This window comes from Salvelinus alpinus, chromosome 21 (genome assembly GCF_045679555.1).
Source record: "Salvelinus alpinus chromosome 21, SLU_Salpinus.1, whole genome shotgun sequence".
In the NCBI taxonomy this organism is placed as follows: domain Eukaryota; kingdom Metazoa; phylum Chordata; class Actinopteri; order Salmoniformes; family Salmonidae; genus Salvelinus; species Salvelinus alpinus.
The window spans coordinates 2530790-2554884 of NC_092106.1; the positions used below are offsets into that span (position 1 = coordinate 2530790).

The 24095-nt window shown below is 42.7% G+C and overlaps 1 protein-coding gene across 5 annotated transcripts in view; it reads right to left on the reverse strand.

Annotated features, from left to right (window-relative positions):
- Window positions 1-2931: 2931 nt before the first annotated feature.
- ece2b (endothelin converting enzyme 2b) overlaps window positions 2932-24095 on the reverse strand; it is a 67153-nt gene continuing 45989 nt past the window's right edge. For 4 of the 5 annotated variants that reach the window (XM_071356500.1, XM_071356502.1, XM_071356501.1 and 1 more), the window contains 12 exons: window positions 23702-23890; window positions 15608-15750; window positions 11631-11745; window positions 10995-11105; window positions 8560-8658; window positions 8222-8299; window positions 7978-8081; window positions 7526-7636; window positions 7385-7452; window positions 7050-7240; window positions 6596-6691; window positions 2932-6196 (listed from right to left, as the gene is read on the reverse strand). In XM_071356500.1, coding sequence (XP_071212601.1) covers window positions 6020-6196; window positions 6596-6691; window positions 7050-7240; window positions 7385-7452; window positions 7526-7636; window positions 7978-8081; window positions 8222-8299; window positions 8560-8658; window positions 10995-11105; window positions 11631-11745; window positions 15608-15750; window positions 23702-23890 — 1482 coding nt within the window. In that variant the 3' untranslated portion in view covers window positions 2932-6019. Of the gene's footprint in view, window positions 6197-6595; window positions 6692-7045; window positions 7241-7384; window positions 7453-7525; window positions 7637-7977; window positions 8082-8221; window positions 8300-8559; window positions 8659-10994; window positions 11106-11630; window positions 11746-15607; window positions 15751-23701; window positions 23891-24095 lie in introns of all 5 variants that reach the window. The other variant, XR_011669549.1, reaches the window with a different exon arrangement.

A 24095-nucleotide genomic window follows, 5' to 3' on the forward strand; every position in this document is an offset into this window, starting at 1 on the left:
GTTACCAACTGTGCGTTGCAAGCCACAAAACGAACTATAGCGTCGGGAAGTGCAGAATTGTGATGTTGGAGGAGGAGTACTTGGCTTAAACACTTCCATCAGATCAGGCCTCATCTGAGTGGCTTCAGCTCAGACACGGAGCAGTTCTTTTTCACGTCCTGCGGCAAAACATACGATAGTCTCGGTGAGTATGTTGCCCAGATATTTGCTGAGTTCGGCATTGGAAGTAAAGTGACCTTTGGTACACTTCGACGAAGCGTTGCTACAATTATCTTTAATCAAGAGTTGGTTACAGACCGCGGAGCCATGGCCGACCATATGTCTCACTCTCTGGCTACGCAGGCACGGTATTACCGGTACAATAATTTGTCTCGTAACTCCAGCCTGGCCCGGTCACTAATCGAGGGACATATCAATCCATGATTCACTGATAAATAAAAGTACATTTCTTTGAAATTCACCCTTGTCTGTGTGTGTCATTTGGTCACGGTTGAGAATGTATGGAGGCCTGGGGTTCTGAAGGACCAGGGTGTTATAAAGATACCAGGTGCACCGAGCTGAAGGAGAGCAGGCAGGGCAGAGAGAGTAGGCCCAGAGGCATGGAGGTCTGGAGTTAGCCTGTGGAGGCTCGACACCTGGTAACCCATTCAATCACCAGGTGCATGGCTGGACTTAGTCTCTGGAGCGAAAGTTGAACTGTCATTTTTAGAAGATCTTTTGAAAAACCACAAAAATTACCAGTGGCAGGAACTGGATGGGGGGGGGGGGGGTGCTCCCTACCCGGCCATGGACCTCCAGCACCCCCCTGAAGGCATTTAGAGTTGGGTTACCAGGTGCAAATTTGGGATGGCTCTAAATGCCTTCAGGGGGGCATGGACGGCTGGACTGATTTTTTAAATAATTATAAAAAAATACTTCGAGGGTCTAGAGATTCCAAATCCTGACTCCTACTGTCTCTGGTGATGGGCTACAGTTACCGGGTGGTCAAATATTTTGATTAAAAGGTTTTGATTAGATGGAAATGCGCGTCTAGGTGTGCCCTTTCGTGCAAAAAGTCCTTCCAGATTGGACTTTAACTTTGAGGTATTAACAGTTAAAGACGAAAACGGGGGTTGAGGGATTTGACCCCCGACGGCGGAACACTGAAGCCCTGCGGGTGACAGGTACCGGCGCGATTTCAGAAACCTGGGTTTCGACAAACAGAGAACCTTGTCCTAGAGATCCGGGGACGGTGGCAAACTTCTACACCCATGCGGTTATGTAGAAACGGGCTGTTTCGAGGGTTCTGGGTCCTTCAACGACCGATTGGTGGTTGTTTAGCCCCAGGGAGGGCAAGGCTCTTGAGCCCAGTCACCTGCTTGGTTGCAGGTGGATATTGAGCTCTGCTCTATCCCCACGTTCACCTCACGTCCCCATGGTTCCTCTCTGTTGTCTACCCAGTTTCATTCCTTCTGACCGATTGGCATCCGTTTTTCACCTGGGAGGGCCCCCGTCAACCGGTCACTGGCCAGTGTTCTGACGGACGGTTCCTCCCGCCCCATGTGGATTCACCTCTATCGGTGGAGCCTCTTTCGGAGACGGTTCACCCAGTTTCTCCAATACACTCCAGCCGAGCCCTGCCCGAGCAATACCCAGCCAACCCATCTGACCCAGTGGCCCTACATTGATGTTCCGGTGCGGGGAGTGGCATGCCCCGGCAGCGATGTCTGTAGCAGGGGCCACTCCGCTATGCACCGACGCCAGAGACATGTGTTTCTCAAACCCGGTTGTGCGTTTCCTACTAAACCCTCCAGCTAGACAAAGACCTCTCGAGCGGCGCCCAGCTCCCGTGGTTCCAGCCGCTGGGCGCACGGTGGATTAGACCAGGGCCTCCTCCCCTTAAGGGATAGGACCGTGCCCTGGCCGTTCTCCACTCAGCGTGCCCAGGTACAACCTCTACGTTGCGGGTGGCTACCTGGTTGATCCTGCCAGTAGCATATGCCGTGACGAGTAGAAGGGCCGCTGATGTGAGCATGGAAGCCTAAAGGTACAGAGAGATCCTTGATGAAAACCTGCTCCAGGGCACTCAGGACCTCAGACTGGGGTGAAGGTTCACCTTCCAACAGGACAATGACCCTAAGCACACAGCCAAGACAACGCAGGAGTGGCTTCGGGACAAGTCTCTGAATGTCCTTGAGTGGCCCAGCCAGAGCCCAGACTTGAACCCGATTGAACATCTCTGAAGAGACCTGAAAATAGCTGTGCAGCTACACTCCCCATCCAACTTCACATAGCTTGAGAGGATCTGCAAAGAAGAATGGGAGAAACTCCCCAAATACAGGTGTGCCAAGCTTGTAGCGTCATACTCAAGAAGACTTGAGGCTGTAATCGCTGCCAAAGGTGCCTCAGCAAAGTACTGAGTAAAGGCTCTGAATATTTATGGAAATGTGATATTTCAGTATTTTTTTATACATTTGCAAAAATGTCTTAAAACCTGTTCTTGCTTTGACATTATAGGGTACTGTTTTAGAAGGCTGTAATGGAACAAAATTTGGAGATATTCAATGGGTCTGAATACTTTCCAAATGCACTGTATAAATGCTTATTAATTGTAAAGCTTGTTTATGTATTTATTTTCAATGATAAATGATTACAATTAATGAAATACTAATTTAGTAATAGTTCCCTGTCCTGCAGATGGGAGACACAAATATAAAGTAGAGACAGGATAAAGGAGAGCATTTTATGTAATTGCTGTCAAAGGTCCCTCAACAAAGTTATGAATACTTATGTAAATGTGATATTTCAGTAAATTTGTAAAAATGTCTAAAAAACGGTTTTTGCTTTGTCATTATGGGGTGTTGTGTGTAGACTGAGGGGGGAAAACAATTTAATCAATTTTAGAATAAGGCTGTAATGTAACAAAATGTTGAAAGAGTCAAAGGGTCTGAATAGGTTCTGAATGCACTCCTTTATTTCAGTTGTATTTTTTCTAGTTTTTTTTCAGCAGAATGTGGTACTACAGATTGGGCAGTCTTCCCATACCAGATAGTTGGGATATACTTAAGCCACAGAAGAGACTGCCAGCTGTAGCTCAACCATGGGCCATAAAGTGACCATGGGTCACTAAAGTGAAGTTGAGTTTTCAATTTCAACAACTAATTTCCAAAAAATCCGGGCCGGTAGCATAATGTTTCACAATGGAATGAAAAGGACTAAGTAAGTAAGTAAATAAGTAAAACGATAGATTTCTCTTCACCAGGCTTTAATACCCTTTTTATACTTCTGAGCTGAGGCGAACTGAGCGGAACCAAGCTGCACTAATCACGTATCAACCCTAGTTAACGCAACAGTGCTGGAAAGAACAATACAGTTGAGATCGGCAAATCGTGTGAAAAGTGCATGACTAGATGGCAGAAGAAAGAAGAGAATTGTGGAGTGACAGACAGGTACACAGCACATCAGACCAGAGAACACTTAATGGCATTACCTGGCTAATTAAAGGCTTTTACACACGTTCAAGTAAACATTTTTTAAATATAGATCTGTATTTCATTAAGTAAATATTCAAGGCTAACCCTGACCAACCCGCTACATGTAAGCACTTCCCCCTGACCTCTAACCCCTGCCCGTGTGAACCTCGTCATGGAGCTTCGAGGACACAAGATAGAAATGTCGTGTACAATAGACATAACTCTCTGTGTTAGATATTTGATTTCACAAAATGTACGAGAATGACCGTTATAATGCACTGGAAGGATGCATCATAGCATCCTTTATTGTTGCGAAATTGAATGGTAGATTTTTCCGAGACACTCTCTTACTAGGGCAGTTCACCAAACATGAGGGCTTCTGATTGCAGCCAATATCAACTGATTCCAATTGGTTCACCTCATTGTCTTACATTAGATAGCACAACTCCATCTGCATTTGAAGGAATAGTGTTGCGTTGTAGTGTCTTGTAGTGAAACAACCTTGCAAAGTGCCGACAGGAGCAACTAGAGATAAAGCAGTTACATAGCTTGATTGAACAAGAGTCGAACAGTAACCCGATTAACAAAGGTATCCTGTACCCACCCTGACTTACGAACAGACAGTCTGCAGCACTCTGGAGTGGAGGATGTACAAACAAGGAGTTCTTTAGAAACATATCCCTTCCTTTAACATATCCATTCATTTCAAATTAGTGTTTTTTGGGGGGGGGAATGTGAGGGGAAATCACTGCAGCTGACTTGACATTGTTGATAGTTCAGTTTAAGTGGGGATGAATTATCAAACACCCGTGCACAGATGCACCCACGCACAGAGACACATACAAGCTCACGCACACGCACACACACCCATGTGCATACACACATATGCACAAATTATCCTTTCACAATGAAGCTGACAGCTTAAACACAGTAAACATCAAGCTTTGAAGGCTGTTCATACACACACAGTGAACATCACTCCCAGAGAAACAAATAATCAACTGGACACTAGGAACAAAACAAACAAAGATTTTTTGGCAAAAAAAGCAGTTTTAAAAATGAGAATCTCATTTCAACTTTGTCAACTTCAGAATATGCCAATAACAACAACAGCAGCAGCAACAACTAAAACACAAATAAGCAAGTGGTGAGTGTCCTTACAACCGGTGTCACAGCCAGTCCAGCACTGTCTGTAGGTCCCAGAGGGACATTTGCCCATCTTGTGGTTGGATGCTTTAGGGTGATGTTACCCCTAAGTACAGATCTATGATTAGCTTTCCCTCCCCCAATCTTAACCATTAGTGGGGAAACTAAACCAAGATCAGCGTCTAGGGGCAACGTCACCCTTCTCATGGTTGGATCAACATTGTTAAGTGGCTTTCCTATGTACCCTTTCCTATGTATTCAAACTACTCGCCACCGATCTTTAAGAAATGGGATAGCTATAAGTGATATGGTGGCAAAGCCTATCAGTAGGCTTCAATATTGCTTTCAACAGGTCCAGTGATTTTGCGCAGTAGAACATTGTACATCGGAGAGGAGGCAATTTTTTTTGTATTAAGTTCCCCCACACCTGCTATGAGGTCACAGTGAAGCACCTTCTGTGGATTCATTGTGATGTCAATTTGTCCAATTTGTAAGTCGCTCTGGATAAGAGCGTCTGCTAAATGACTTAAATGTAAATGTAATGTCACAGAGGGTGCTGAGTAGTATCTTTGAGGACCCACAGAAGCCAGTGCACTTCCTGTGAAGCAACAGAGAAAGAGAGCTGAGTCTTAATGGCTCCATCTCAAATGACACCTCATAGGGCACTACTATTTACCAGAGCCACATTGTACTATGTGTATACTATATAGGACATGTAGACCAGAAGCAGTGGTGCTCTCTTGTGGATGCCTTATGTGCCTCAAGGCAAGTAAGTAATATAGGGAATAAGGATGTTATTTGAGATGAAGCCATATTGAATGTTCAATCATTGTGAAGTTTCTGTACTTCCTGTGAGGTCACAGAGGCAGATGAACCCATCCTGTGACGTCACAGCCACGTTTCTGCGCTTCCTGCAAAGTCACAAAGGCAGCTGAACCTATCGTGTGATGTCATAGTGCCTTCAGTGAGAGCCCTGAAGTCAATAGAGGGCTCTGGTTTAAATTGTAAACAGGGCACACAGCGAGGACAGCGACAACACAGTAGCATAGAGAAAGGTGAGGGGATAGACAGTCCCTAGTGGCTCCTCCTCCCCGGCCCCCTACCAAGTCCATCAAACAATAAATAAAATGTGCCTTTGTGCCTCACCGGTGGAGGGTGGGGTGGAGAAAGAGGAAAAATACCCTAACACTGGAATTACACACACATCAGCAGATGACAACATTTCTCTCCACGCACATCCCTCTCCCTCACCTGGAGTTGGTCCTGCTCTACCCACAAACCACTAGTGATCCAGTATCATGTACAAACAAAAGAGAACTAGAAGGGGGAAAAAATCTGATGATTAGTTAGAGGTTATTCTCCTCCTCTTGTTTCTCCATGTAGCTTCCACAGACAGCACCCCCCACTGGTTCTCACAGGCCCTACCACACCACACAGCGGTGACCTGAGTTCATAGGGGAGCCAGTGGGGCACTGGAAGTGCTCAGCAAAGTCTGGCGAGTTGGAGAGGGTGCCGATGACGCGGTATTTTGGGGGGCTGTGGGGGTCCGTCATGAGTCCTTCGTGGGCGCTCTCCGGGGTTCTCACGGAACACCACACCTGAGAGAAGAATGGGCTCTCAATAAGTAAAACAGGCAGTAGCAAAATTATTCTCCTATCGGGCTTCCCAACTGTTGCATATTATACTCACTCTGTTTCCAAAATTGTGTTTTATTTGTTTGTACTCATGTTTGTCCGTCCACTTCTCCTCTCCAACAGTAGATGTAATATTCCAATCTTACTATCACCCTCAAATGCATGTGAATTCACTCTCATTTCACCTTACATCATGATATAGGGCCTGGAGTTCATCCTGAGAGTGTGAACTGACTAGGAAAAACTCTGGCCCCAAGTTTTATAGCTTCTGACATGGTCAGGCAACCCTTAAACATGAGTATTTGATACATGAACTCTATCAGGATGTGTGTAATGCATTTTGTTGACACTCCCATCACCCACCTGTGCAAATCCCACAAAGAATAGTTGGTCATTGGTCAGGTTGACCGCTGGCAGCCTCTTCTCCTCACCGTTCTCCTGCACCCATGCCTGGTACGCCTGAACACAACAGAAAAACCCCATTACTATAGAAATATTAACCACCACTCTGCTACCCCTGAGGTGAATTATAGTAAGAGTATAATATAATAAGAATCATGCTGCCCTAGATCCCACCACTGCCACCATGGGAAGTAACACTGTAATAACTGTAGTAAAAGTAGCAACTATGTAATTGCTTTATAATTACATAGCAATGGATTTGGCAGTAATGGGGTTGAGCAATAACCGCTCAACTGTTACAAAATAACAGAACTATACTACAGCTAATAATTTCTACAGTGATTACTAAGTTACTACAGAGACCGTATGTGACGAACTAAATGTAATGTGTTATCAAGTAGGGAGACTCACTCACATTATAGGCTGCCTTTAGGCCTCCGTTGTCAGCAATGTTCTCTCCCAGCGTCTGCTTGCCATTTATATGCTCCCCATTGATGGTAAACCCGTTGTACTGCTCCACCATGCATTCCGTGCGGTTTTTAAATGCTTCCACAGAGGAATTTTGCCACCATGGCCGAAGGTTCCCGTCTTTGTCGTATTCCCTGCCTGATTAAGGAAAAATCATCTTTAAAAAAAAAAGAACTATCTTGACAAACATGCACACCTAGTAATCAGTGTGTGTTAGTCAATGGGTGTTTTGTGAGGATGCATCCATGAGTTCTGTGGAATCTGTTAAATGCGGACACCAACCCTGGTCATCAAAGGCATGAGTGAGCTCGTGTCCCATCACCACTCCGATCCCCCCGAAGTTCAGTGCTCTGCAGAGAATTTACATGGGGTCAGAACAGCAAGCAAGCAAGCACACACACACACACACACTCACTCACTCACTTGGGGTGATTCTGGGCATAAAAGGGTGCCTGGAGGATTCCAGCTGGAAAGACAATGCCATTCTTGGTGGGCATGTAGTATGCGTTGACTGTGGGAGGGGTCATACTCCATCTAGAAGGAAGGTGGCAGAGACGTGTTTAAAAAAGAAAACGTGTGAAAGTTGTTGAGAGTAGGACTGCTAATTGTCATTTCTGGAATGGGACGAATGGAATGGTATGTGGTTTGATAATGTTCCATTCAAGCCAATAAAATGAGCCAATCCTCCATGACACCAGACACCACTGGAGCAAACAGCATCCCTATTAATGTAGTGTTTGACCAGAGTCAAATTTGAGCACGTTATAGGGAATAGAGTGCAAATTCCGATCGAACGATGATGGTGATAATGATGATGGTGATGTTGATAATGATGGTGATGTTGATAGTGATGGGTGTAGCTGATGAAGACTCACTGGTCTCTGTTGGGCGGCTTGCGGAGCTGATCGGCCATCACCCTGGCGGAGAAGTTGTAGAAGTTGAGTGCGTTCTGGAAGAAGTGGTCTTTCGAGACTTCATACTGTGGAGAGAGAGAGAGACAGGGGCAATAGAGAATTACTCACTGATCAGAAACATTTAAAAAATGCCTTGTTTAAAGAAATCACAGGGTTCAATGTGTGGTTCAATCATGACACAACTCAACAAAAGGCACTAACTCACCCCTTCATAAACATCATCCAGTTCTTTTTGGTCCAGGATGAAGTCAGGAAATCCAATCATGTCATAGATGGCGTCCGCCTGAAAACCAAAGGAGCAAAAACGATAAGAGGTCAAGAAACTTCCTGGTTCCGTTATTTGGAGGTCTGGACAAAGAGGGCTCTCTCAATCTATTCCAACTACTGTATTGTAACCTGTTAACCCATATTACTCCCTCTCCTCTCTCTCTCACACACACATGCACAGGGATGCACACACACGCACAAACACACAGAGATACCCTCTGGCACCCATACATAGCCTATCCAGTAGGTGACAACGTAGGTGACAACATATCTGACCTTGTCCTTGGCTGCCTGACGCGTTTGTTTGTCCATCCACTTGAGGTGATCAAGAGCATATTTGAAGGCAGTACGGATCTCATTGATCATACCCTCTGCCTGATAGTGGGGTGAGAGACAGAAATTAAATGTAAGATGTAGATCCTTCTTTTGCAATTACACTCAGATATGGACTAAATACGAGGCAATCTGAACGGGCCCATCTCTCCCGAATTATGATAAAAACCAAGAAAACTTGCGTGTGACCGTCTATTTCCAACCTGTATAAACTGCCAGTCCTCCCTCTGTGCCTCCTCTCTCTCCCCTTCCACATCTTTCTCTATTTCCCCTCTTTTCTCTACCCAATAACAATCTACCTGTCACGCTTGCTCCCTCTCTTCCCCCCGGTGCTCGAGGGCGCCAGGCTCCCCAGCGTTACGCACTCCTGACACCATCAGTACGCACACCTGCCTTTACCTGTCACGCGCATCAGCGTATTATTGAACTCAATCACCTGTTTATTACCTCCCCTATATTTGTCAGTTCCTCATCTCTGGTCCCCGCTGCTGCGCTGATTGTCGAATGTCGTTGTTTTGCCCGTGTGCTGACGCTGTGCCAGTCTTGTTTCATGTCTGTTCCTTATTAAAATGTTGACGTCGGTCCTTACACTACCGTTTAATGTCCATTTTTTTTGTCTCCTTTATCCAGTCTCTACTTTCTCTATATTGGTCTCTCCCATCTGCAGGACAGGGAACTATTACTAAATGAGTATTTCATTAATTGCAATCATTTATAATAATTGAAAGTAAATATAACATTATAAGCTTTACAATTCATAAGCATTTATACAGAACATTTATACAGTGCATTTGGAAAGCATTGAGACCCCTTGACTTTCTCCACATTTTGTTACATTACAGCCGTATTCTAAAATGGATTAAAAAAAAACAATCCTCATCAATCTAAACACAATATCCTATGATGACAAAACAAAAACAGAATTTTATACATTTTTGCAAATTTATTTAAAAAATAAAAACAGAAATATGACATTTCCATAAGTATTCAGAGCCTTTACTCAGTACTTTGCTGAAGCACCTTTGGCAGTGATTACAGCCTTGAGTCTTCTTGAGTATGACGCTACAAGCTTGGCACACCTGTTTTTGAGAGTTTCTCCATTCTTCTCTGTAGATCCTCTCAAGCTCTGTCAAGTTGGATGGGGAGTGTAGCTGCATAGCTATTTTCAGGTCTCTCCAGAGATGTTCGATCGGGTTCAAGTCTGGGCTCTGGCTGGGCCACTCAAGGACATTCAGAGACTTGTCCCGAAACCACCGAAGTCCTGTTGGAAGGTGAACCTTCACACCAGTCTGAAGTTCTGAGTGCTCTGGAGCAGGTTTTCATCAAGAATTTCTCTGTACTTTGCGCAGTTCATCTTTCCCTCGATCCTGACTAGTCTCCCTGTCCCTGCCACTGAAAAACATCCCCACAGCATGATGCTGCCACCACCATGCTTCACCGTAGGGATGGTGCCAGGTTTCCTCCAGACGTGACGCTTGGCATTCAGGACAAAGAGTTCAATCTTGGTTTCATCAGACCAGAGAATCTCGTTTCTCATGGTTTGAGAGTCCTTTAGGTGCCTTTTGGCAGCAAACTTTAAGCGAGCTGTCATGTGCCTTTTACTGAGGTGTGGCTTGAGACTTGGTGGTTCCAAACTTCTTCAATTTAAGAATGATGGAAGCCACTGTGTTCTTGGGGACCTTCAATGCTGCAGACATTTTTTGGTACCCTTCCCCAGATCTGTGCCTTGACACAATCCTGTTTCGGAGGTCTACAGACAATTTCTTTGACTTGTTTTTTGCTCTGCTTTGCACTGTCAACTGTTGGACTTTATATAGACAGGTGTGTGCCTTTCTAAATCATGTGAAATCAATTGAATTTACCACAGGTGGACTTCAATCAAGTTGTATAAACATCTCAAGGATGATCAATGGAAACAGGATGCACCTGAGCTCAATTTCGAGTCTCATAGCAAAAGGTCGGAATACTTATTTAAATAAGCTATCTGTTTTTCATTTTTTTTAATAAATTTGCTAACATTTCTAAAAACCTGTTTTCTCTTTGTAATTATGGGGTATTGTGTGTAGATTGATGAGGGAAAAAATGTAATTTAATCTATTTTAGAATAAGGCTGTAACGTAACAAAATGGGGAAAAAGTCAAGGGGTTTGAATACTTCCCGAATGCATTGTAGGTCTTCATAAACATTTATAAGCATTTAAAATATCTTATTAATGAAAGTTACAATAATATCTTAGCAAATAGGATCCTCTTATGATGACCTTTCATTAGGCCTACACATGGTAACCACTAGGGGACAGTCATGTATTGTTCACCATGGTAAAACACTACTGAGACTTGAAAAGATGTAAATGCAGTTGTGCGCCATATCATACTCACAATCTCTTTGCTGTGTTTATCAAACGTTGCTTTGACAAAGAGTGCACCCAGGGCAAAGCCGAGCGTGTCATCTGTGTTCCCAATGCAGGTCTGCCATCGAGGTGTGCAGGACTGAGCGAACACACACACACACACAACCGAGATAAGTCTCACCAGCTGTTTATATTTTTGGTTGTGAAAAGTGTGTGTACTGTAAGTGTGCTGAGGTAGCACACATTGCTTGTTATGAGCACTCACGGTCTCACATAAAAATCACCTGACTCCGATCAAGCCTAGTCCTGGACTAAAAGCATGCTCAACAGAGAATATCCATTGAAATATATATATTTTCCAGCATTAATCTGTGTCTGGGAAACCAGCCCTAACAAGGTATTTCCTTAATAAGGGCTAATTAATGACATAAGTAAGAATACGCCTGTGTCCCAAATGACACCCTATTCCCTAGTGCACCAGCCCTAACAAGGTATTTCCTTAAATCAGGGCTAATTAATGACATAAGTAAGAATATGCCTGTGTCCCAAATGACACCCTATTCCCTAGTGCACTAATTTTAACCAGAGCCCTGTGGGGCCCAGTCAAAAGTAGTGCAATACGTAGGGAATAGGGTGCCGTTTAGAACCCAGACTAAAAACACACCTTCTTGGTTCCATACAGGCTCTCTAGCAGCTTGTCCTGGGCGTTCTCAAAGCGCTGGTCCAGACTGGACGCTCCCTTCTGCACCAGGTTCCAGATCATGTAGTTGTTGAGCAGGCTGAGAGACGGCGAGAGACGGGGAGGAAGAGGAAACATGAAGACAAGGATGACGAGGATAAGCAAAGAAACTACAAAGACAGTCAATGGTTGGGGTTTCCTCATGGGCAGAACTGGTCGCAGGGACGTCATTATGACGTATTTCATGAGATTATGGTCAGGTCAGATATTGATTGTATAAGGAATTTTGGTAAAACTTTATGAAGACCATATGCAAAATGCACTATACAGCAATATACAGTTGAAGTCGGAAGTTTACATACACTTAGGTTGGAGTCATTAAAACTCGTTTTCAACCACTCCACAAATTTCTTGTTAACAAACTACAGTTTTGGCAAGTTGGTTAGGACATCTACTTTGTGCATGACACAAGTCATTTTTCCAACAATTGTTCACAGACAGATTATTTCACTGTATCACAATTCCAGTGGGTCAGAAGTTTACATACACTGAGTTGACTGTGCCTTTAAACAGCTTGGAAAACTCCAGATAATTATGTCATGGCTTTAGAAGCTTCTGATAGGCTAATTGACATAATTTGAGTCAATTGGTGTACCTGTGGATGTATTTCAAGGCCTACATTCAAACGCAGTGCCTCTTTGCTTGACATCATGGGAAAATCAAAGGAAATCAGCCAAGACCTTAGAAAAAGAATTGTAGACAAGTCTGGTTCATCCTTGGGAGCAATTTCCAAACGCCTGAAGGTACCACGTTCATCTGTACAAACAATAGTACGCAAGTATAAACACCATGGGACCACGCAGCTGTCATACCGCTCAGGAAGGAGACGCGTTCTGTCTCCTAGAGATGAACGTACTTTGGTGCGAAAAGTGCAAATCAATCCCAGAACAACAGCAAACGACCTTGTGAAGATGCTGGAGGAAACAGGTACAAAAGTATCTATATCCACAGTAAAACGAGTCCTATATCGACATAATCTGAAAGGCCGCTCATCAAGGAAGAAGCCACTGCTACAAAACCGCCATAAAAAAAGCCAGACTATGCATGTGGACAAAGATCGTACTTTTTGTAGAAATGTCCTCTGGTCTGATGAAACAAAAATAGAACGGTTTGGCCATAATGCCCATCATTATGTTTGGAGGAAAAAGGGGGAGGCTTGCAAGCCGAAGAAACACACCCCAACCGTGAAGCATGGGGGTGGCAACATCATGTTGTGGGGGTGCTTTGCTGCAGGATGGACTGGTGCACTTCACAAAATAGATGGCATCATTTTGAGGAAGGAAAATTATGCGGATATATTGAAGCAACATCAGTCAGGAAGTTAATGGGTCTTCCAAATGGACAATGACCCCAAGCATACTTCCAAAGTTGTGGCAAAATGGCTTAAGGACAACAAAGTCAAGGTATTGGAGTGGCCATCACAAAGCCCTGACCTCAATCCTATAGAAAATGTGTGGGCAGAACTGAAAAAGTGTGTGCGAGCAAGGAGGCCTACAAACCTGACTCAGTTACACCAGCTCTGTCAGGAGGAATGGGCCAAAATTCACCCAACTTATTGTGGGAAGCTTGGGGAAGGCTACCCGAAATGTTTAACCCAATTTAAATAATTTAAAGGCAATGCTACTAAATACAAATTGAGTGTATGTAAACTTCTGACCCACTGGGAATGTGATGAAATAAATAAATGCTGAAATAAATCATTCTCTACTATTATTCTGACATTTCACATTCCAAAAATAAAGTGGTGATCCTAACTGACCTATGTCAGGGAATTTTTTACTCTGATTAAATGTCAGGAATTGTGAAAAATTTAGTTTAAATGTATTTGGCTGAGGTGTATGTAAATTCCGACTTCAACTGTACATGTACTCATAATGATGATGATAGAGTACTAAAGCAGTATTTAGTTATACAGTAGACACACATAAAGACTCATATTTCTATATACCAATATTTTAATCATAACCACTTACAACGTACAGCAGCATAGTGCTTCATAATTGCTGGTCACTTTTTCCTCAAGAATCATACAGCAGTATAATGACCATCAATGTAAGGCATTTATAATGTTTATGTCAACGAGCAGCACATTATTACTATATCATAAAAAAAATGTTTTACCCATTTTTCTCCCCAATTTCGTGGTATCCAAATTGGTAGTTACAGTCTTGTCCCATCACCTACATAAGGGACGCAAACAGAATTTGCTGTATGATGGATGAGGATCTCCATATTGCAAATGTACGGTCCCTTACTAGACGTCCGCAAATGATTTTAAAATACGCCGACGGCCTCAGGCCATGCCCCACGGCCAGATCTTCCGGGAAGTCATCAAATAAAGTTTCTCGAACATTTGGTTTCCGTTTTATACAATTTTCAAATTTGTCATTTTTCCGCTGTTCCTGAAGATTACACCAAATGGCGAATGGCTGCTTATTGCAAATGTATAAAACATAACCAAAATGACATGGCCATTTCTCCTAAATGGAAAAGACTTCGAAGACGAAACTTGGTGAGCACAAGTTTGGCCTAATGGGCTGTTTGCCATCTTGTAACTGGGCTTCGCGGTCTCAACGCTTTTTGAGTTAAGGCCATTTTTCTGGGATTAAAGGTCAAAAACGAAAATAGAGCATACATGAACCTACGGTGTCAGGAAAAAAAGAACCAGCCATTTATCTATCGTAATTTACAAGAAATTGTACAATGTACAATTGGTGATGGTCAGATTTTTTTCTTCTTTTTCCTAAAAGTTAGATCCAGTTGCGGCGTGTTCAGATGAATCCGTTAAGGCGGGTTTCGGAGCTCTTTGAGCTCTCTTTTTTTGTCATGTTATAACAAACAGCACATTTCTTATTTGATTGAGCGTCATTTAGGTTAGGTTATTTGATCGGGGAAAGCTGCGTGATGTAAAAAATGTCCGTCTCATTACATTGTCATACATTTTATCTCCAGAAAAGGCCACATACTTTTTCTACCATATCATATATTTGTGACATGATTAATGTTAGATCATTTTTTTGAAGGAACGTTGGTGGAGCACCGCATCGATGAGTCTCTCCAACACCACCCTGGAGAGGCCCACTGGGAATGGACAATCAAAATATTTTGCTCCACAGCCTTTGACAAAGTGGGCACTGCTTATCACAGGGCGGCATCAGCGCTCACCTAAAAAACCCATATGCCACTGGTTGAGAGAAACAAAAACGTCAGAAATGCATCACACTGATGGTCATTATAATGCTGTATGATCCTTGAGGAAAAAGTGACCTGCAGTTATGAAGCACTGTTACATTATAAGTGTGTCTAACTATGCTAATACTGCATTATTCTTTTATCATGGTGTATTATAATGCTGTATAATGCATTATGCATACTGGCTTCATAGAAAGTGTTACCGTAACGGTAGTTAACAACTGTTAGCAACTGGAAAAATGTCTTTATCTGCTTGTGATGTGAATATTTGACCAGATAGCAATAAAAAATTACATTTCCCATGACGTCTTGATCTTGTCATGAAAAATACCTATTTACCTGGTTGTAAAAGAAACCACTTAGTTGTAATCTGGTTATATTATGTCTTGTCTATCAGAAAACCAGTTGACAATCAGAAAATCAAGTCATAAATCTTGGTCACTAAAATCTGATTTTAAACCTAACCTTGTGTAGCAGAAATCGCTCAGTTCTGCCTCCAGGACAAGACAAAAAACTGATAGAGCAGGAGTTCTCTTGTCAGATTATGCGGTCAGGAAAAACCTCTGGCCCTTAACACGGTGCATGGCAGCCCATTCAGCTATGACATAATGTATTACGGGTGGGGCCTGGAGTATTTCCTGACCATGTGACCTGATCTTTGGCTGTCGGGGGATAAGGACAACCAGGTTGAGTTCCATCCAGGTCCTTACCTGCGCTCGGTCTTGTTAATCAGGTCAGACACCTGTTGCAAGTACTCCTTGGCATATAGCACCACTGGCTCTGTATCGTTCAGGTCCAGAGGGGACAGTGCCGAGGACAGGTAGTCCAGCCAGTCCACCGCTGGAGCCAGCAGCTGAGGGCGAGAGAGGTTAGAGGTCACCCTTGTGAAAAAGACAGTTCAACACAAAAACAAAGTTTATAGACATTTTCAGAACTCAAGTTGCCTCATGTTGAAAGGAGTCCATGTCCCACATAACTTCCTCTTTTCACATACAAAATTGTATCTATCTATCCGATTCATGAGACATATTGGTGAACCCACAAAACAGATCAACTTTTTTTTTTTTTTAAGCAGTTGGAATTCCCTCCATATAGATGGTGGACTAACCACTATACCACCCACGCAAGATAATTCGACTGTATTTCACGATAGAAACAGTCTGACAAACGCAGATTTTTTTGTGCGATTTAGGCTACATTACGATTCTATTCCCTTCTCCCGAAATTTGCACTCACAGACTCCCCGTCTTGGATTTAAAAGGAATGGACTGGTGTAAGGAATATGGTGGAAATTCCCTTCAGCCATGCTTGCTCCAATCCAATGCATTAGTGGGAGTAAACAAGTGCACACTTCTGGAGAAGGGTAGAGAATCTGAACGCAACCTTTGATTTGTAAACTACCCCTTCAAACTGGACCAAATTATCCATCATATTTAGACAGAGAGAGAGAGACAAAACAGTAAGAGGAGCCCTCATATTTGCGTTCCAGGTCTCAGACTCAATTAAAGTTGCCCTTATCCTGGAGGGTCTGTAGGGGTATTACAGTAAAACCATCAGCCCTCAGCCCCAGACACTCATCCCGCTGCCTTAATCCAGAGCCGAGCACAGAGCAGGGAGGTAAGGTAGAGAGATGATGGGATAAAAACATGTTCTGGGCTGTTTAAATGTTTGGTCTTTAATGCAAACCAAAGAGACTGCGACAGTTAGTACAGTACATACAGTAGGACTACCTGTTTTTTTCTGACAATCCTTACGATGCTATGTAACATGTTTAAAGATTAGGGTTGTCACGATACCAGAATTTTGACTTTGAGACCGATATATTAACGCCACACCGGCAGTCATGAGTAATGACCGCAGTCAAATTCCACGTGACCGTAACTAAGCATCTCCAAAACTGCGCTCTGACGCTGCTGATGTTCATTAGTGGCCTACCAAACTTGCTAACGGCCAGTCGCTTGTGGCCTGGTACTCAGTGCTCTATTGTCCCTTTAAATCACTATGACATCAATGCAAATGGATTCGAAAATGAAATCAAACACTTCATGAGAGCCATGGCAAGGTTTGAGTTGAATAGGATCACCTTTTGCGCAGCGAGAGCCAGCTTCTCATAGCTGGTTGATGCATGGAATGAAATGTGTTCCTATAAACCCATGGTGACAACATTTCTATGCAATTTTGTGATAAAACAGTTTGATGGCATCTATTAAAAAGAAGATGCCATCAGCTTCTATAGGCTAGGCCTACTATATTTATTTCTCAACATTCCTAATTTAAAAGCACACCTAGCCTAAGATCACCATGTGCAATGCCAAGCGTCAGGTGGAGTGGTGTAAAGCTCGCCGCCATTGGACTCTGGAGCATTGAAAACGTGTTCTATGGAGTGATGAATCACGCTTCACCATCTGGCATCCCGACGGACGAATCTGGGTTTGGCGGATGCCAGGAGAATGCTACCTGCTCAATGCATAGTGCCAACTGTAAAGTTTGGTAGAGGAGGAATAATGGTCTAGGGCTGTTTTTCATGGTTCGGGCTAGGCCCCTTAGTTCCAGTGAAGGGAAATCTTAACGCTACAGCATACAATGACATTCTAGACGATTCTGTGCTTCCAACTTTGTGGCAACAGTTTGGGGAAGGGCCTTTCCTGATTCAGCATGACAATGCCACCACACACAAAGAGAGGTCCATACATAAATGGTTTGTCAAGATCATTGTGGAAGAACTTGACTGGCCTGCACAGTACCCTGATCTCAACCCCATCCAACACCTTTGGGATGAATTGGAACGCCGACTGCGAGCCCGGCCTAATCGCCCACCATCAGTGCCCAACTCACTAATGCTTTTGTGGCTGAATGGAAGCAGATCCCCACAGCAAGGTTCCAACATCTAGTTTAAAGCCTTCCCAGAAGAGTGGAGGCTTTTATAGCAGTAAAGGGAGGACCAAGTACATATTAATGCACATGATTTTGGAATGAGATGTTTGACAAGCAGGTATCCACATACTTTTGGCCATGTAGTGTATATTAGTAGGCTCTATGTAAAGACCAGATTAAATTGAGAATAGTTAGATGGGTGAGAATGTTATCAAGCACTTGTCAAATTGTGAATGAGAGACTAATGATGAATTGTGTGCAACCTGCGCAAGAAACAGAGCAGAGCTCCTTTCATGAAACTTTTTTCAAATCATCATTAGAGTTGCATCATGCAGGCTTAGAATGTATTAGATATCAAAAAATATAGCCTAAGGTTTGCATCACAACTAAAGTTGCATAAATAACTCTAAATTGACCATATAGGAGGACCTGTTATCACTTTGTTAACCACTCAACACTGAATAGCTGCATTGTGCGCACTACCTCGGAAATCGTTTGGGGAAAATATCCTTTCCATTTTATTTCAGCCATGTTCAATTGTACTCTTCGTACTATAAATAATGCCACGCGAATTATAAGCAAATCTTGTCTGCTAAATGAACTATTAGAGCCCACAGGCATATGACATAGCCAGATCAGTGTCACACCCTGATCTGTTTCACCTGTCTTTGTGATTGTCTCCACCCCCTCCAGGTGTCGCCCATCTTCCCTATTATCGCCTGTGTATTTATACCTGTGTTGTCCTTTGCAAGTTTGTTTTGTTTCATCAAGCCTACCAGCATTTTTCCCTCTGTTCCTGTCTCTTGATTGTTCCTGGTTTTCCCGGTTTTGACCTTTTCTGCCTGCCCTGAGCCTGCCTGCCATCCTGTACGGTTGCCCCACTACTCTGCATTATCGACCCCTGCCTGCCTTGACCTGTCGTTCGCCTGCCTCTGTTGCTGTAATAAACATTGTTACTGCGACAGTTTGCATTTGGGTCTTACCTGAAACGTTGATAATCAGGGCCTGAACATAATGACTCAGAATATACTATTCTGTTCTTCTGAAATAGGCTACATTTTCTTCATATAATATTTCTTTAGACCTGCCTAAAATAAATCATGGATTTATTGTGATGGTGTAGGCTATATTAAATGGATTTATTAGACTTTTTAAAATGTAGATGTTCCAAAAGGTCTGCATCAGTGGCTTGTAGGGTACGAGTAGAAGCCCGGAGATACTAAACGTGTTTGTTAATTCAGCATGACCATGAGACCGGCAGTTATTTGCATGTAATTTACTACCTGACAAATTTTCATGATGCCACAGCCCTAATACTCGTGCCACGGCAAAAAAAGAAAGCGGAGAGAACGACTGATTTTTAGGCCTAGTGCAGACAAAAACGTGACTTCCCTGTGTTTTATATACATTTACACACTATGAGGTTGGAATAATACTCTGAAAATGATGATAATGCCCTTTTAGTGTAAGAGCTGTTTAAAAAGATGGAGGTTTGGGATGCCTGGTGACATAGACCAATACTAAAGAGTTCCAAACCTCAGCCAATACCAGCTAGCTTTCAGTTTACCCCTCCCCACTCAGACCACTCTCAGACAGTCCTAGCTAAATTCTTGCTTGAAAAATTGCTCTTGCTAAGAAGTTGTTTCTTTTTTAACTTTTAATTGAAAACAATGACAGTAAGGTACTTAAAGTGGAACTGACATTGTTTTAGCAACATTTCAACATTTAAATCTGTTCATATACACCCCCAGGTAGAATGACACTTTTTTGCTTTACATTTTCTGACAAGCAACCACTTAGATATGGTCATTTTCACGTTTTCATAAATTCATAGAATGTTTGTAAGGCATTTGTGAAAATTCTACAGCAATATAGAGTGGGAAAGCGGCCATGCGTTTAGACAATTGATAGACACTGCAGTAGATAAAACATCTGTCTTGTCCAGGACCGGAGTCTACACAGAGCGGTGCGGCGTAGCCAATCAGAGCTACAGTGGGCCATATGCAAATAAGCCATTTGTTACACGGACCTTTGTCGTTCACTTTGAACTGGACTGTGTGTTTACAGGCAGAAGCAACAGCGCAACTTTAGAACGCATTCGCCAAAAGCCACAAAATACACAATGGATTTCTGCAAATATGTAAATACCACTGGAGTTCTCTTACATTTGGGAACTTCACAGTCCTACTGATCAAACAACTATGAAAAGGTAGGCTATGCACATCAACAACAACAAGATCAACAACTAATGTTAGTCAGAGAGAGATAAGCTAACATCTAAAAAGGGAACATTAGATAAACCTTCTAAAACTAGTTGGCTGTCAAAATTGCACTGAAACAATGGGGAATAGTAGCCTGCTCATCTTTCTGCAGCTCGCCTGCCAATACAGGCTTGTCCCAACCCACGTTTTGACAATTGAATGGGCACTTGCCCTCCTGCTCAATGCCAAATGCATTTGAATGACAACTAAGAGATATGCTAACTGTGGACAACAGTCGTTCAAGTTCAGCATAGCTAGCAAAGTGATTCACATTTCTTGCGAGCTAAGCAAATGACGCCCGCCTCTCTATCTGTAGCCACCGAAAAACAATATGAAGGGAAAAAGTCAGTCACTCACCCACTGTCACGCCCTGGCCTTAGTATTATTTGTTTTATTTATTATTTTAGTTAGGTCAGGGTGTGACATGGGGTATGTGTGTATTTTGGGGTATTATATGGTAGAGGGGGTGTTGGTTGTAGTTTATGGTTTTGTGTTGAGTGTATGTATCTAGCTGTGTCTATGGGTGTGTAGTTTACTAGGAAAGTCTATGGTGGCCGGAATGGGTTCTCAATTAGAGACAGCTGATTTCTGTTGTCTCTAATTGGGAGCCATATTTAAGGCTGCCATAGGCTTTAGCTGTTTGTGGGTCATTGTATATGTATATGTCGACGTAAGTAGTTTGTGTGTGCACTTGCGGTTTAGGTTTCACGATCGTTTGTTGTTTGGTTAGTGTGTTAAGTGTTACGTGTTCATCTTCGTCGTATTAATTAAAGAAGATGTATTCAAGTCATGTTGCGCCTTGGTCCTCTCTTTCACGTCAACACGATCGTGACACCCACTCCTCCAATGACATGGCATTCTCCCAGCAGCTATCTAAATAAATAGATACGCTAGCCCAGGGGTGTCAAACTCAATCAGCATATTAAAAAAACTGCACATTTGCTGTTGGGGCGACCCAAACTAGCCATTGTTTGATTAGAAAAAATATGTCCCTTTATAATGTCCACTTATATACATAGGATGCGGTATATAGCATTTTAATATATTAAAACAAAATATAAACACTATTTGTCCAGCCTTTACTGCTATGCTTGCAGTATGCTGAAAAATATTTAATATCAAAAACATAGCTATAGGTTGTAACATTTAAACGTATTTTTTTTTTTTTTCAATTACACTGTATCACTGGTGCAGTTGAATGTATGATAAACTCAAAATGTAGCTATTGTGGTTGAGTAGCCAGCCTAGGCTACTGCTCAAATGTTGCTGTAATAGGCCTACATGTTATCTCCTTTGCATTTGTTTTTTGGTTATTCATTGTCAAGCTTTAAAAACCGAAGCCAGACTGCAACATTTTAGTAGCACCGCTGCGTGTTGTATATGGGACACTTGAAAGCAGGGCAATTGAAGTTGAATTCACCTATGCGAGCTCATCAGGCTATAATTTCATATAGTAGATGACTCATTTATACTCGCTTGTGTGTCCTATTCGGCCCGCGAGCCTTGTGTTTGACACATGCGCTATCCTATTAGTCACGTTATGACTGACTTGTGATCATTGCCCTTGCTAGTTTTATTGTATTGAAATTCCCAGCCTTTGTCGTCCGTTTTGTGCCATTGAAACAGTGCATCTCGAATGGGTGGCGGCAGAAAACAATGTACCAGGCCAGCTGTGATTTACAACCTGATTACAACCGTATTTTTTGGACTACCAAGAAATGTATTGGTTAAATATATTAATCATGCATTGAACTGCATCCATCTATTCTGCCAACAATGTCTTACTGTACTTCATGGAATTTTGAGTCAAATAGAAACTATTTTTAAAACCTCTTATAAAAGTTGGTTTTTAAGCCTGGGAATTTTATATTTGACTGATATGATTGTCTGTTTGTTCCATATCTGCAAAGTAGTTAAAACGCTGTCAGTTCCACTTTAATTGTTACGCAGAAATTATTTGACATGGAGATAAAATTGGCTGCATTAGGGTCCACTTTTGAAGTCTGGGAAAAATCGAAGAAATTTAGATTTTAATGTAGTGGTTACCGTTTAATTCAAGTGTGCGATCACTTAACTCCATTGTTCGGTTGTCTGTGTTTATAGTCCCGTGTAGCTCAGTTTGTAGCGCATGACACTTACAATGCCAGGGTTGTGGATTTGATTCCCACAGGGAAACAGTATGAAAAAAGTATGCACTCAGTACTGTAAGATAGCTCTGGATAAGAGTGTCTACTCAAATGTAAAATGTTTAGCGCACATGTGATGGAGTTCCCACATCACATGGCCACTGGATTGATACAAATAATCATGATTCTGCCCGGAAGGCTTAGACTACTTTGTAATTAACAAAGTTTTTGGGAAAGCCTGAAGATGGTTATCATTATCATCGCTAATGGCTACACAAAGTGATAAACATGCGCACCACACACACACAGACGGGGATTCCAATACGGTTGCCTCTTCAGAAAGTTGCGGGGAATACAATTCACTGATGCATTCTATTAATGTCTTATGATGAATGTATTTGCCCAAGTTTTTCTCATAAGTTCTATACATTTCGTTGATTTTCAAATGTAAGACACATTTGAAAACTCTGGTACTGAACATGTTTTTCAAGTACTGACGTTTCGGTGTAACGTGCAACACTAGTAAGGGTAGGATCGTAGTAGCTCCCATTCCTTTACGGTATGCCTATGTATTCCAGAGTTGTAGTAGAAAATGTTAGGGGCCTGTCGTGTCATCATTAAAAGCTTTGCTCATCGATCGCTTACTCCCCATTTTTAAGGGGTCATTGGGAACAGGGTCATGTTCAGCACAGAAAACATTTTGCAACAGACAACGACAGCTAGTCCTTCCCTGTTTCAAACCATTTGCTTCTGTTTGGTGCCTAATGAACAGGACCCTAGAGTTTTAATGTAATAATCTAGTGTTTAGAAAAATTAGAAACAGAACAAATTATCTATGGCATTGCCATTCAAAGTCATGCCTCATCAACGCGACTTGTTTTTGCAGGCTTAAGGTTAACATACTGATTTTGTAGATTAATTACATTCAGTTGGTCGGTGGTATACACAATCTACCCATTACCACCTATTTCACGGATTCAATCCATCCTACAAATGCTGACATTCAATTCCTATGAAACAGAGAACCATCTCTGTTTGTTGACAAAAGGCTCCTCGATGTCCTCCAACCACTTGCATTCCCTTCACGATCTCTCTCACGAGTTCTGCTGCTGCCGTGGAGATAGAAGGGCTTAGCAACAGTCACCTTGGCAACCAGGGGAACATTCAAACAAAAAAGAGGACAGCAGGAGATGCAGAATAGAATAGTCCTCAGAGGAGGGATAAAACACAGACAAAGGTGTGAAGAGGCTCAGGGTTTCAGATGGTAGTGGTGAGTTGGTGTGGGAGAGGCTGCGAGAAAAAGCCATGCATGTTTTGAAACTAATGGAGGCAGGAGAAAAAGTGGGAACAGACTGTAATTGAATAAGAGTCAACTCCGAGAGGCTTTAAAGCCTCACAAAAAATCCACATAAAATCCACCTCACATACTGTATGTACCTCTCTTGCCCTTTCTCTCTCTCATACATACTCACGTCCAAGCAACTGCTTGCACATGGAAGCCCACATGCTCTCTCTCTTCGTAACCCCCACCCGACAGACGCACCTGCAGCTCGGCGATGGTGATCTTGTGGTAGATCTTCTCCTCATCTCGACGTTCGTCCTGCGGTACTGTGATATTGGCGAGCGCCGTTTCAAAGTCCAGGATCTGCTGCATCTGGCTTTGTGTGGAGTTCTTATCCCCACCCAACAGCATGCTCAGCTCCACCATGTATTCCAGGTACGCCTTCAACACCTGGGAATGGATACAGGATAAGCTCAGGGTCGTGTTCAGTCACCACCAAATGTAAGACAACGGTCCGAAACAGAGCAAAACGGGTAGGTACCATCTGAACTTGTTCAATGATAAATGCCCTTTTTTGTTTTCCATTCCAAACCCTTCACCTGGATTTTGTTCTAGCCCTGCTCTAATTAGTGTTAACACACCTGATTCTAATCAG